Source organism: Patella vulgata, chromosome 4 (assembly GCF_932274485.2).
Source record: "Patella vulgata chromosome 4, xgPatVulg1.2, whole genome shotgun sequence".
NCBI classification, from domain to species: domain Eukaryota; kingdom Metazoa; phylum Mollusca; class Gastropoda; family Patellidae; genus Patella; species Patella vulgata.
This window is the reverse complement of record NC_065882.2, coordinates 53,620,789-53,634,823: the sequence shown is the minus strand read 5'-3', so window position 1 is coordinate 53,634,823 and position 14,035 is coordinate 53,620,789. Positions and strand designations below refer to the sequence as shown.

The 14,035-nt window shown below is 32.5% G+C and overlaps 1 protein-coding gene across 4 annotated transcripts; it reads right to left on the bottom strand.

The window, feature by feature from the left end:
• Positions 1–362: 362 nt before the first annotated feature.
• LOC126818270 (TLC domain-containing protein 4-B) lies at positions 363–12,504 on the bottom strand. 4 transcript variants are annotated; one of them, XM_050545585.1, is made up of 7 exons: positions 12,331–12,504; positions 10,146–10,335; positions 7,986–8,075; positions 7,342–7,400; positions 6,954–7,048; positions 6,544–6,617; positions 363–4,976 (listed from the first exon to the last, which is right to left on the bottom strand). In XM_050545585.1, exons 2-7 carry the CDS (start codon positions 10,316–10,318, stop codon positions 4,658–4,660), a joined length of 810 nt encoding a protein of 269 aa, XP_050401542.1. In that variant the 5' UTR covers positions 10,319–10,335; positions 12,331–12,504; the 3' UTR covers positions 363–4,657. The 4 variants fall into 4 exon arrangements, with proteins under 4 accessions (XP_050401542.1, XP_050401543.1, XP_050401544.1 ...); XM_050545586.2 differs by lacking the exon at positions 12,331–12,504 and adding an exon at positions 12,153–12,258; XM_050545587.2 differs by lacking the exon at positions 12,331–12,504 and adding an exon at positions 11,689–11,749.
• Between the last annotated feature and the right edge of the window lie 1,531 nt (positions 12,505–14,035).

The following is a 14,035-nucleotide window of genomic DNA, read 5'->3' as shown; positions in this document are numbered from 1 at the left end:
CAGAACATTTTTTTTTTTTGGCCTAAACTTGATGTAGATTTTAATTTTTAGTTGTACATGGTCTAAAAAAAAATCTTGATTTAAACTGCATCACTCAAAATACTTGATGAGCCAAGAAACAGTTCTAGGGTGCAGTACTGTTGATATAAACTTTGTGGGTTACCTCTCACTTGCTAAAGACCCCTGGGCAAATTATTGAAATAAAGTTGTACCATTTATTAGTCCCAAAATTACCTACTGCGGATTACAATTTAGTCATCTATGCAATCACAAATTTTATCCCATGATTGTACATGGCTATAGACATTTGACTGACCATGAAGATTTCCAGCTTTATCCCAGTTCTCAAGAATAATAGAGTGTTGTAATTTGAAAAGCTCTTTATTATGATATCATACATACAGCTGAAAAGTGCGAATAAAACACAATGATGCCTTTTTGTTTAAAACAAGAATTTGGAAATGCATATTATCGACTGGCAAACAAGATCTTGAATCGATTGTCGTGGTTTTGTCAAAAACACTTTTTTGACAAATTATATCAACAATGTCATATTGGTACAAGATCTTTTCCAGAAAAAACATACATTATGATTTTAAAACATTAAAAAATCCCAATACTGTTTTGTGTAATAAAATAGCATCAATGGCAATGGAGTGTCTCAATAATATGTTCACAAATTATTCATTCTGTACATAGTAAAATAAAAATTCAGAGATGGAGAATTTTACAGGTATACAAGGGGACTCATTACTACTTATTTTGAATGCGCAAATTTTAGATCTGGCATACATACCGGCCGTATTATTTCGTAATTAAACTTTGACCTGCGATTGATGTAGCACAAATAAACAGCAAGTTGACAAAGATTGGAATGTATTATAAACTCATTCCAAAACAGATTTAATGACTAATCAATCCATTTCAGAGTAATGTATAATAAAAATAAAATATTTTAAGAATTCAGACCAAACAGATATTACCATGATGATTTGGCAATCTTTACATGAAAAGCTTATTCACCTATGACTACAGTGCCATATAATAAAGTTACCAAACGACTAGAAAAAGAACATACTAAATGCAAGTGTGCACATAATAGCTTCATCAATCAAATGTTTCAGTTAAGACACAAAAAAAGAACATATTGCACTTATATGTTACAGTGTATTTATTCACATTTGACAGTTTGCAATATGTACTTTGACTTTTTTGTAGTAATCTTATAGTTAAAGTATAAACAATTTGTGGTTAATTCAATAACATATGGCTGCTGTTCCTTTACATTCAAGTACTTAAATGAAACAAGTGCCTTATATTACAAATACTGCACAGTTGTAGAATTTAATAGCAATTAAAAGATAGTAATTATTTCATGAGTAGGGTCTATTTTTGGATGAATTAATTATCTGCAGTGCAGTGGGAGCTTACAGGCCTACTAATATGATGATGGGTTAGTTGTATTTTACGTCCGCTTCCACCGAGGTGACGCTTTTTATTGCAGAAATCATAAGTTCTGATATTTAAGTGGCAAAGACAAATATGTGGATAATTAAAAAAGGAAACTAAGGAGAATTTAACTTTGGTACCCTATTTCTCAAAGTAATTTCCCCATGTGTCCTTAGAGTATAATAGTTAATAAGTTAATAAAAGAATACATACAAAAGTACAATAATTGAAAGCCTTTGTTTTGATGTGTATCATACTTTATCTCATATACTATACCCGTTACAACTAATATAAAATAGTCTTAATTTATTCTAAAATCTGCTCATTCAAACTCAAAATCACACATTTTGGAAATATTTGATTATAAAGTCAATCTAGATTATGTTGTCGAGTACATACAGTCTAATCTACCTATATGTTCTAATCATCTTAAAAACAATACAAATAAATAAAATAGTGTATAACCCATAATTAAAATGTATATTAGCCTTCTGTCATGTATACTTAATTCTTATTGTATTGTTTGCATGATTTACAGCCTGGAGAATAAAATGAAAATTTGACACCTGGCTGTTTATTTTGATGGTCATTAATTCAAATCACCATTTATGTATGAAAATTAACAATAACATATTTAATGTTGCATTCCATGTTTTGACTTGGTTGCATATCATAAAAAGAGCCACTTTTTATAAGGATGGAGTAATGTCTTTGGTTGTTTATTTTGATTTTCAGTAATTCAAATTTGTACTGGGTATTGCCACTGCAGTCATGATATGATACATATTGTGATTCAGGTGCTACGATACGATTTGTATCACGTATCACGATTCATAACCAGGTCAATATTGACAAAGAAAACAACAGGATAAATGAATTAAATTAATATTTTTAATCACAATATTGATGTGGATCAAAATAAGGACCAAAACAATTTAAGAGTGTTTGTGTACCTATGGATAATGTGTTAAGTGGATAATTAAAGGACAATATTGGTGTCAGTCATTATCAAATATGTGATAGAACTAATTAAACACATTCCAAATATAATTTCAACACAGAGATCATTGTTGTGTGAGACTGTGAGAGGATATCTGACAATTCATAAAAAGAATTGACTGCCACTAGATAAGAGAACACGAAAGAAAAACAGAAAAAGTCTGTGCATTACCATGTTTTTATACGGTATAGAATGAATATAAACAAGGGAATGTTTGGATTATTTCTTTTTCTCGTGTTCTCTTATCTAATGACATTCAATTACTTTATTGAATTGTCAGGTATCCTCTTACAGTCCCATAACAACTTTTGGTCTTCGAAGGAATTATTAGTTAGCAAAAATTCGGCCGTGTATCTGTTATCACTCGTCACATCAATCAGTTATATAGAGGTATGACTTGTGTTTTCCTTTGGCGTTGGTCACTTCTGATTCAGGAAACCTGTATTATTCAGCAATCGTAGCAATGATCTGTGTTAAAATTATATTTGGAATGTGTTTAACCAGCTTTATCACATATGTGATAATGACTGGCACCAATATTGTCCTTTAAAGATGGGTTCCCGCGTACAAACTGGGTGATTTAATGGTATATATGGACTAAAAACATATTCAAACTAATTAATTTGTCATAATTTTGCTTCAAATCCTTCTCAAACATTGTAATTGCGAAGGAATGTCCTGCTATAAAAATTTGATCAAACCAGGTCACGTTTACGTCACGTGACTTACCTCTCTTGGAAGTCAGAGGAGAATTCATTGCATACATAAGACGATGTTGTCTTTAATCGCTTACTATTACAAATATCGAATCCTAATTAAATTCTCGGATTAGCCACTACCCGAGTCTCTTTCCGTCATTTTTATCTCAGAAAGTGTTGTACGTCTAACTCTTCATAAAGTTTATCAACTTGTACATCAAGCGCTCAATGTTCGCGTGTGACCTTTGACATCACGCGTGCAGAAATTTCTAATCGTCGGGCTGTTGATTAGGGTAACCCTTACATTTTTGTCCTGTATACGCTCCATGAGTGTTTTTCGGGAAATCCAGTATTTTTCTAGTAAGATTAGATATCTCTACTTTCCATATATACCAAAATTACCATATTTTTATTGGAAATAACCACCCGATAAATACTTTTCTGGGAACCCATCTTTAAGAGTGACAGGTTGGTTACTGAAGCGACAAAAAAAAAGAATCAAGATATATCGATTCAGCGTCTCACGATTCAATACACGTATCGTGAGAAGGTGAATCACAGTACATCGATCCAATGATATATCGTGCCAGCACTAATTCAAATCACCATTTATGTATGAAAATTAACAATGACATACTTAATATTACATTCCATGTTTTGACTTGGTTACATATCATAAATTTTATAAGGATGGGATAATGCCCTAGGGATAAATTCCTTTTTTTTGTGACCAGATTGTACCCGCTAGACATTGGATGAAACTGGCAATAAAATATTTCAATGGTCATGAGCTTTCCTCAATACAAAGTTTCTACAAAGAACCTTGGATTTCTGGTGCATTCATTATTTGAAACCAAAAACATAAAAAAAAATAGGTTCAAAGCCGCTGACCATCATTTGCATTTTAATCTGCACTAACTTGTACTCAAATTGATTATTTAACATTTAATTAAGAACAAAGATATACATCAGTGGTAAATAATCGACAAGCTTGGATTCAGTCAGATTAAAAGAGGTCCGTCAAGATTTTACTTAACACTTATTGGTGGTGCTGGTTTGTTTGTATTGTACTCAGAGGATGCCGAATGTTACAAAATACTTTTAATTCATCATATCTTTTTAAATAAGAACCGATCCAATTTTTGGATTGATATTTTTTTTAGAGACGCAAATTTCACAATTTGTCTTCAAGGGATTCAAAATGCATAAATGACGATCAGCGGCTTTAAAGGGGCAAAAAATAGCAAAACAAGTCAATCATAACAACAACAACAGAAATTCTTAGAACAAATTACAATAGATAATAAAAAGGGTCTTAAGTATTTCAATGACCACTACAATGATTTTAAATTAATTTATAATTACATTGTCAAAAACACTGGGTGTACCGATAAACGCAAAAGGTACTAGGTGACTAGTAGAATATACAAATTTTAAAAATGAAATAATGCAAATATGCTTAGTACACATGTAAACTAAATTAACTGACAGGAGAAACATTTTAAAAATATTACTCTTCTTTATCAACATGATTTAACACAGGAACAGGGGTTTTATTTGAATAAATGGTCAAAACCTTTCTAACTCCATGACACATTTTATAGAACCAAAATATGTTAATACTGTCCAATATAAAACAGGTTATAACTAATACAAGTGAAATATGTCCCAGTCTTTTAAAAGGTTCAGTACCAATCACACTATACACTCTCCTCCAATATGTAGGCATTACTGCTATTCTTACAAAGAAAAAGGTTATGGTCATAGCTAAACCATTTAACATGAAGACTGTACTTGTTCGTGGATATTTCAATTTGTCTAAAAACCACCTGAAAATATAGATTTTATATCATTTAATGAGTTTCAAAATATTAAAGACTATGCTTTAAAAAATTTTGCACTATTTGAATTCTGTGTGAATATGCAATAAAACAGTGCATTAGTTTAATAGATTCATTGATAGGAACATAAAACAACCAGCGACTGCCAGGCAGGATACGCCTACATTTTTGAGAGATGGATAGAGAACGAGCTAAGAAGAAAGTGATTTTTCCTACAATCAAGGGCCATAATTCAGGAAATTACAATTCGATATACGCGAATATCGAAAGGAACCAAGATCTTTGGGTTATAAACTTACAGTTCAAGTTTCAACAAAATCGGATAGAAATTGTGACCTCTATAGGGTCCACAAACTTGATTTTTTCGCTATTTGAGAACGAACGCAGCCATTTTGTCTGTCAATTTTGGGCCGATTTTCACGAAATTCAAACTCAGTCGTCCTTAGGGTGCAACGGTGATATATTAATATATTTTTTTAAATCGGATAAAAATTATGATCTCTATAGGGTCCACAAGCTAAAAACGCGATTTTTCATACAATCAGTGGCCATAATTCAGGAAGTTACGGTCCGATATTCGCGAATATCGAAAGGAACAGAGATCTTTGGGTTATAAACTTACATTTCAAGTTTCAACAAAATTGGATAAAAATTATGACCTCTATAGGGTCCACAAGCTAAAAACGTGATTTTGCATAAATCAGGGGCCATAATTCAGGAAGTTACGATCCGATATGCGCGAATATCGAAAGGAACCAAGATCTTCGTGTTATAAACTTACATTTCAAGTTTCAACAAAATCGGATTAAAATTGTGACCTCTATAGGGTCCACAACCTTGATATACCATATTTTTACGCTATTTGAGAACGAACGGCGTCAATTTTGTCTGTCAATTTTGGGCCGATTTTCACGAAATTCGAACTCAGTCGTCCTTAGGTTGTAACGGTGATATAATAATACAGTTCTTTAAATCGGATAAAAATTATGACCTCTATAGGGTCCACAAGCTAAAAACGTGATTTTTCGTACAATCAGGGGCCATAATTCTGGAAGTTACGGTCCAATATGCGTGAATATCGAAAGGAACTGAGATCTTTGGGTTATAAACCTACATTTCAAGTTTCAACAAAATCGGATAAAAATTGTGACCTCTATAGGGTCCACAAGCTAAAAACGTGATTTTTCGTACAAACAGGGGCCATAATCCATGAAGTTTCGATCCGATACATGCCAATATCGAAAGCAGCCGAGATCTTTTGGAGATAAACCTATATTTCCAGTTTCGTCAAAATCGGATAAGAATTGTGACCTGTAGAGAGTCCACAAACAATTGTGGACGGACAGACGGATGTCCGGACGGACAGGGGCGACGACATAATATGACCACATGAAAATGTGGGCGTATAAAAAATAGACTGGATTTAATTCTTTCTCAAGTACATGTAAGAGGGACATAAAATTAAAATGTGATATAATTATCAGCTGAAATTATAAAACTAAGCCTGTGCTACTGCAATTTACCTTTATACAGGTTATTATAAAGTAGACCCTACCTTTGATTTACAAATGGAGTTGAAAATTCAGCCATTAGACGGAAATTTGCAAAATATGGTAATACACCATATGTCTGGAATAGAAGGAAAAATATTTAGAAATTTTATTAAAATGAAATAAAAATAACATGAAAAATTACTCAAGCTGTTTGTTGAAAAGTGTTGGCATTATACCAGATTAAAATTCAAGTTAATTCTAAACTCTAGTATAAATGCATTCTTAAGCCTTCATAAAAATTATTACTGGTACTATTAGTTTCTAGAAATTATATACTACTGCTAGAATTTGCTACTGTCATCAGTCATCTAGTAACCAGACTTGTAGTATTTATATAGTTTATATATTCTTAATCCATTCCTTCATTTAATTACAATTATTATTTCTCTACATGCATGTATATTGTACTTACCATCACATAAAAATAAGCATAAATTGATGCACCATGGTGAAAAAAGTAAAATACTTCTCCAATTTTTTTATAATGAATAGTCATTATCAACACATCTGTAATAGGGATAATTAACTTGTATAATACTGTTTTATATAGATTTGTGTAGTTGGTAATAGATTAGTGTTTAAATGACGAGTTGTTTTTTATATATATATATATGAATATTTGACATTTTTCTGATGAAAGGCTGGATAAATAATCTGTTCAGATTATAACATTGACTGAGACAGTTGCCATAGCACTATTTATCAGCAATGACAGATTTACCTTCCCTTAATTGAGTTATTTCTAGCAAGAAATATTTTATATTTGTGTACCAGTCATATTTTTAATTTAAGATACTTACCACATGTCATATAGCCTACTACTATTGCACAACTTGTACGAACCATGGGGGAATTAGCCCTGATAAAAAAAACAAAAAAATTATAACTTGCATGAGTTTTAATAGAGCCACCACTACTGTAGATCGACATAAATACAAAAGAGGATATCACAGGGCTCAACATTAAACATGCTCCATTCTCACTGATTTTTGAGTTAACATGGACATATTTGCTGCTTGTGACTGCATTAGGGTTCCTGACAAGTCACTGTTTATGTTAATATCTGTCGAGGCCTGGCATACTATTAAAGTTATTGCCCAACCAAATCCAAATAGAAGCAGATTCAGGAGTCAGGACACAGGGTATTGGGGATATTACATAACAATGTATAGAAATTGTTATGCAGACTGAAAATGAAATGCCATTATAATATCCCCATATGGGTTAGCAAATCATATTTGTTGTCCCTGTTAATGTCTAAGCTAGAAATCAGAAGTGATTACTCAATATGAACATGGCCCTACTCCCTAGAGATAATCCAGGTAAATTTGAGAACTCTCTGACAATGTACCTCTTAATCCAGGTAAATTTGAGAACTCTCTGACAATGTACCTCTTATCTTGAATGATTAACCACACCCATGAAGAAAACATCAAGTACTTACCATATTGGTTCATTACTTATATCCTCATCATATATAAGTGAATATACACACATACAACTAACAAATGTTGAATGAAGGCTGGAGTTGAACCTATAAAAGACAATTTAATCCAAATTACGCCCATCAAACTTAATTCAAAATAAGTTCAGGCGTAGAATATTTAATTATAGCTATTGTTTCACTTCCTGTACATTCACTTAACATTTTTGTCAGTTAAAAATGAATCACTGTATAATGAAAAGATAGAAACCAAGAATTACATTTACAGAGAAATATAGATCTCTATAATGAATATGCATTAAACAAATTGTTTCCATTCAAGTTATGGTGAAAAGGTCATTGTTGTATAGAGTACCGGTACTACAGCCTTGTGCAGTTTTATGTAATGTACCCGATTAATGGTGTATAATGCATTTTGGGGGCTTGAATCTGTAAATGTTAGTGGATCTTTAACGTGCTGCCATTGGTTTTTCGTCCATCCCGTTCGATAACGGGAAACCGTGTTGGAAAATCAAGAGGAACATTCTTGAATCCAGAACCTGGTTATTGAGTCAGTGCCTTACTCACATGCAATTAAATTCATGTTGTTAAGGAATTTCTGAATTAGACATGAATTATGTTCTCCTATTTGTGACTAAACTAGACCAGCAATGGCGAAATTGAATGTTAAGGGGTGTGCCTATTCAGAGCTACAGACATCGTCCTGAATTAAAAAAACAAGCAGTTGTTATGCAAGATACATGTACGCCCACATTTTGCACGAGATGGACACAGAAAAAGCTAAAAAAGAAGCGATTTTTGTACAATAAAGGGCCATAATCCAGGTTGTTATAGTTAGACACACATCAATATCAAAAGGAACCGAGATCTTTGGGATATAAACATATATTTTAAGTTTTATCAAAATTGGATCAAAATTGTGACCTCTGTAGAGTGTCCCAAGCTAACGACACAATTTCTTTGTATAGTCAGGGGTCTTAATCCATGAAGTTACGGTCCGATACATGCCAATATCGAAATTGTGACTTGTAGAGTGTGCACAAACAAAATGTGAACAGACAGGGGCGACGACAATATACGTCCAAATGAAAATATGAGCGTATAAAAAATGAAACGTAATAATAATCATTAGCTTATATTCCAGAGACAGATATAGTTAACCAAAGACATAGTATTTTCGGAGAATTATTGTAGCTCTATAATCCTTTAAGAATTGATGTTGATGACTTTATACATGTAAATAGAAGAATTGTTTTTGTATCAAACATGTTATTGTCACAGGATTTTGTTATGTGTAAATGATATTTTGTAGATTATATCAGGCGATGACTGCATAATGGTGTTTGTGTTTTCATTTAATTATTTGTTTAGGTACATGTATGTGGTGTTTAGGAGAACCATGGTTCCTACCAATGGGCGAAATATTTATACTGCCACAAAAGATGAAATTATATTTTTAAATATTTCTAAATAACTTTTAACTTTATTCTTTAGCATCTAAAACAACATTAAAAAATTCGAGGGATTAGCAGGGATTATTATAAAGAAATTAAGACTGTTAAGAAAGGATACTTAAAAAGTTAAACAGGCATTATGTAAGAGCTAAATCTGCCTAATGTAGGTCTTTCTTTGGGCCTTAAATGTTAGACATTTATTAACATGACAAGACCATAATCAACTCTTGATGCCATCGGATGGCTCTGGTTTTAAGTGGATTAGAACGGTTCGGTCATTTAATGATTGGATTTAAAAATGGAGAACTGAGGCTAAGATTCGAATGACCAGTATGGTGGTTATGATCAATGCACACATCTTGTCAAAGCTACAACCACTGATAACTTCGATCCAAAAAAGGTAGGCCTAATTTGAATGAAATTTTCATAATATTCATTTTGCATTATTTTTTTTAAAATATGATAGCAAGACCGGCCAGCTCTTTATCTAAATTTTACATAATGCCCCTTTAAGTCAAATAATTTTCAGCGATAGCAGAACTATAATTCATTTCTACAACAGAACATTGAGTTCAATTCAAGATGGTGTCTGAGTTACCGGTACAGTTTTAGTATTAATCTCCTTAATTAGCCCTTATGTAAACGTAGTTTTGAAACAGTTTTCTGATATTCTTTATTATATCCCCTGTAGAATAATATTACCTACCTTGTATTCCAATCAATTCTATCTGCTTCAGTCAAGGAACTATATTTTGGGCTGAGTTTTGAGGATATATTTGGACCAGCATACTTATATAAATATAAAAACACAGCACAACTCACTACAGCAGCTGGATAATAGGAGGGGTCAAAGGTCACAGATTCAATAGTCTTTCCCATTTTGTATCATCTTTCACCTGGAAAAATATAACCAGAATCAAATAAAGCCTAATAAGTACAATATGATAAAAATAATACAAAGTGGGGTGATATTGATTTGAAATTGGTAACAGACTGATAAGATAATGTCCTATGTAGATTACATTTAACCAATTATTGCATAATTCAGTAAGTAGACATGAATTTAAACGAGATGGCCCATCTAACTGTATCCAATACATGTAAGTAGAGATAAATATGATTACATTGAATACATTATTCTGCTAAAAAAAACTGTTTAAAAAAATCCCAATCCCAACCCTCTGATAAAGAAACATGTGCAGTGAGGTGTGGCTACAGATGCTTGGAAGCACTGTACTGTTACATCTAAAAATGTATGAAGTGAGAGCCAGCATCTATTAATAATATCAATAAAATTAGAAACATAGTGTCTGAAAAAATGAAATGAAATGGGGTATTACGTCGGCCTGTTCTGCTCCGACTGGGCTAATGAAGATGGACAGTGGCGCTACTGCCTACTCGAATTCCAACTGCCAAGGGATCTTTTACGTGCAAGCCAATGTGTACACAGGACCTCGTTTTTTTGTCCCATCTAAACGACTAGTGATGCTTGACAAGTTTCTTATTTCCAGGACTGCTAATCATCAGTCTTTGTCTGCTGTGAGCTAAAAATCTGTCTGATTCTTTTTAACTATTTCTTATAATACATATCCCCTTAGGTCACATCAATTTTTTTCCTCATAACCTAAACTAAAACCCTTGTTCACTAATAATACAGGTGATACATGTGGTGGACAGACTCTGGTTTCTACTTTCTAGTCAAACTGAAATCAAATTTAAATCTAAAACTTCATTTTCTTCGTAAAATCTCCTCTATATTATTATTATAGACATAGAAGTTAAACTGCATTGTTTACATTCACATTTCGTTTGTTGGGTGAGTCATATGTGAACTCAAATGGGCCACATGTGTCTTTCTCAACTTCTATTTAAGCTTAATGTCATGCTGTCTCCCTGGCCTATAATGGTCATAAATCACACAATTACATCAGATATACATCTATAAAACAAATAAATAATAACCTTAATTTAAAATTAAATAAACTTATGATCTGGAAATCTTCAACTATTTTGTTTTAATAAAATCCATAAAGGTATTTACAAACTTGATTTTAAAAATTACTTCACAAATTATAGACTTTGCTCAGCTGACACATGTAGGCCTACCATACAAGAGGTTAACCTTATGATTAAATAAAGAATACACGCAAGTTTCTTGCACATTTTGTTAATCCTTTCCACTTCCTACTACAGTATTATTATACTTTTATCAACCCTTCCTTCTTTAACCAATATCATATCATACACACCTCTGCCAGGATGTTAACCATTCAACTAATAGGCTACTGGCAAATCTATTGTTCAGAGCACAAGTGTTAAATGAACTAGGAGATAAGCCTTGTAATTGATAAAACTAGTGATAAGAATATTATGCTGACGTAAATCAGGCCATTATTTGATTGAATTTAGCTGAATTTATAAACAATGCTTCAGAAAATTTACATAATGGATAAACATTGGGAGGAATAACTGCTGTGTCTGTGAGCTATCAAGTGGTCATTTCAAACCTTTGTACCAAGCATGCCAACTATATTATCCAACTGACCAATGGGCCTATACTATTAATTTATCAATTGGACACATGATCCATGGCCCATCACCTGACCAAGCCTAAATGAAAAGAAAAGTAAATCACCCTCACATCCCAATAAAAATAGGCTAAAATTGACAGTATATAGACACAGTGAGTAAAATATGTCCCAAACTTACATACATAGTTTAATATTGAACTGAACATCCTGATAATTAAATAATATTAGGTTAACTGTCCTGGCTGAAAATGGTTTGTCCATTTCACAGGTCTGAAGACAACGTTTTCCATTCTTTCCCAGACAGATGTAAACCTAATATAAATGATGTAGATCTAAACAATTAACACACTATTAACTTACAAACAAAGCTGTCTAGGAGTTCATTCTAATCTGGAACTTAGAAGGGAAGATAAACCAATTAAAGTCCACATTGTTTTCGATATTCATCGATAATCATAAAAATATGATAGTTATTGAATACTCAGAATAGCCATTCTGCTCCCATAAGTTCAATACGCCAATCAGATGCGTTACTGTTTGACACAATGAGAGGTTCTTAAAAATCAGCCAAGCGATAAATACAAATTTTGACTATTGGCGAAATAGTAACGAAACGAAAGCAAACCGCACAGCATACGAATTGAAATGGGATTTAACCTCTTACTTTTCTACATCCCCCGGCTAATGAGAGAAATTTTGTCCTGACGATTTCCAACTGTTAAGTGGAACTTTAACGTGTTGACATTAGTTTAATCGTCCCACCCGATTAACAAGGGGGAAACCATGTTGTAAAATCAAGAGGAATATTTTCGAACCCAGAATTTCCTGCCCTGGTTATTGAGTACGCGCCTTAAGGTCCATGGCCTTACCCACTCAGGCAGTTAGATTTCATGTCGTTTCAATTTATGAATTAGACAATGAATTATTTTCTCCTGTTTTTTACCAAACTGGACCGGCAATGGTCCATGGCGCTGGTGAATGTTGTGGAGTACAAATTAATCATTCTGCGCTACAAACATCGTCTTGAATGCACGTGATTTTAAAAAAAAGAAATTTAATAATAATCAAAAGCTTATATTCCAGAGATAGAATATATAGGTAACCAAAGATTTAGTATTATGAAAGAATTAATGTAGCTCTATAATTATACTTTAAGAATTGATGTTGATGACTTTATAGGCCTACACGTACATGTAAGTAGAGGAAGAACTGTTTTTGTATTAAATACGTTATTGTCACAGGCTTTTGTTATAAATGTGTAAATGATATTTTGTAATTTATATTGCATAATGGTGTTGTGTTTTCATTTAACTGTTTGTTTTGGCATGTGGTGTTCAGGAGAACCGTGGTGTTTACTAAATGGTCTACAAATTATATTACTGGAAACAGGAATGTGGGAAATATTTATACTGCCACAAAAGAAGAAAACTTTATTACATAAAATATATTTTAAATATTTCTAAGCAACTTTGAACTTTATTCTTTAGCATCTAAAGCGACATTCAAATATTTGAGGAATTTAGCAGGGATTGTTATACAAAAGAAATTAAGACTTAGAAATGATACTTAGTCAAATACATTTTCAGCGAGGTAAAAACGGTGTCTGATTTACATTTGAAGTTAGCCCTTATATAAAAGTAGTTTTGAAACAGTTTTTGATATTCTTTATTATACCCCCTGACGAATTTGAAGCCGCTACAAAGGAAATACCTTTATGGTTCCCTCGCAGAGGCAAAATTGATTTTTTATGGAATAAAATGTATCTATATATAATAGTGAATATGTGAAAAAAAGGAAACAGTTTGAAGAACGCATGTCACGTCTTTAACTCAATACCACCCACAGTTTTCGACATTGCAAACACGACTTAATTTAAATCAACATTGATGTTTTTATCTTACCGTGAAAAGATGGGCTTCTGACATCCAATATTTAAGAAACAATGAAAATTTTAACATTGGCAAACGAATCACATGCCAGAATACTTTCGAGTGCCATTTGTAATGAAGCAACTCGATGAACGAGGCTAAACATATCCCACAGATAGAGGTCATGAGAATATTTA

Excerpts from the sequence above, each read along its gene's own strand:
- LOC126818270 (XM_050545585.1), bottom strand. The coding sequence starts at position 10,318 with ATGGGAAAGACTATTGAATCTGTGACCTTTGACCCCTCCTATTATCCA. Across the intron at positions 7,401-7,985 it reads ATAAGTAATGAACCAATATG|GGCTAATTCCCCCATGGTTC; the intron begins GTAAGTACTTGA and ends TTTTTTTATCAG. Across the intron at positions 4,977-6,543 it reads ACTCCATTTGTAAATCAAAG|GTGGTTTTTAGACAAATTGA; the intron begins GTAGGGTCTACT and ends CTATATTTTCAG.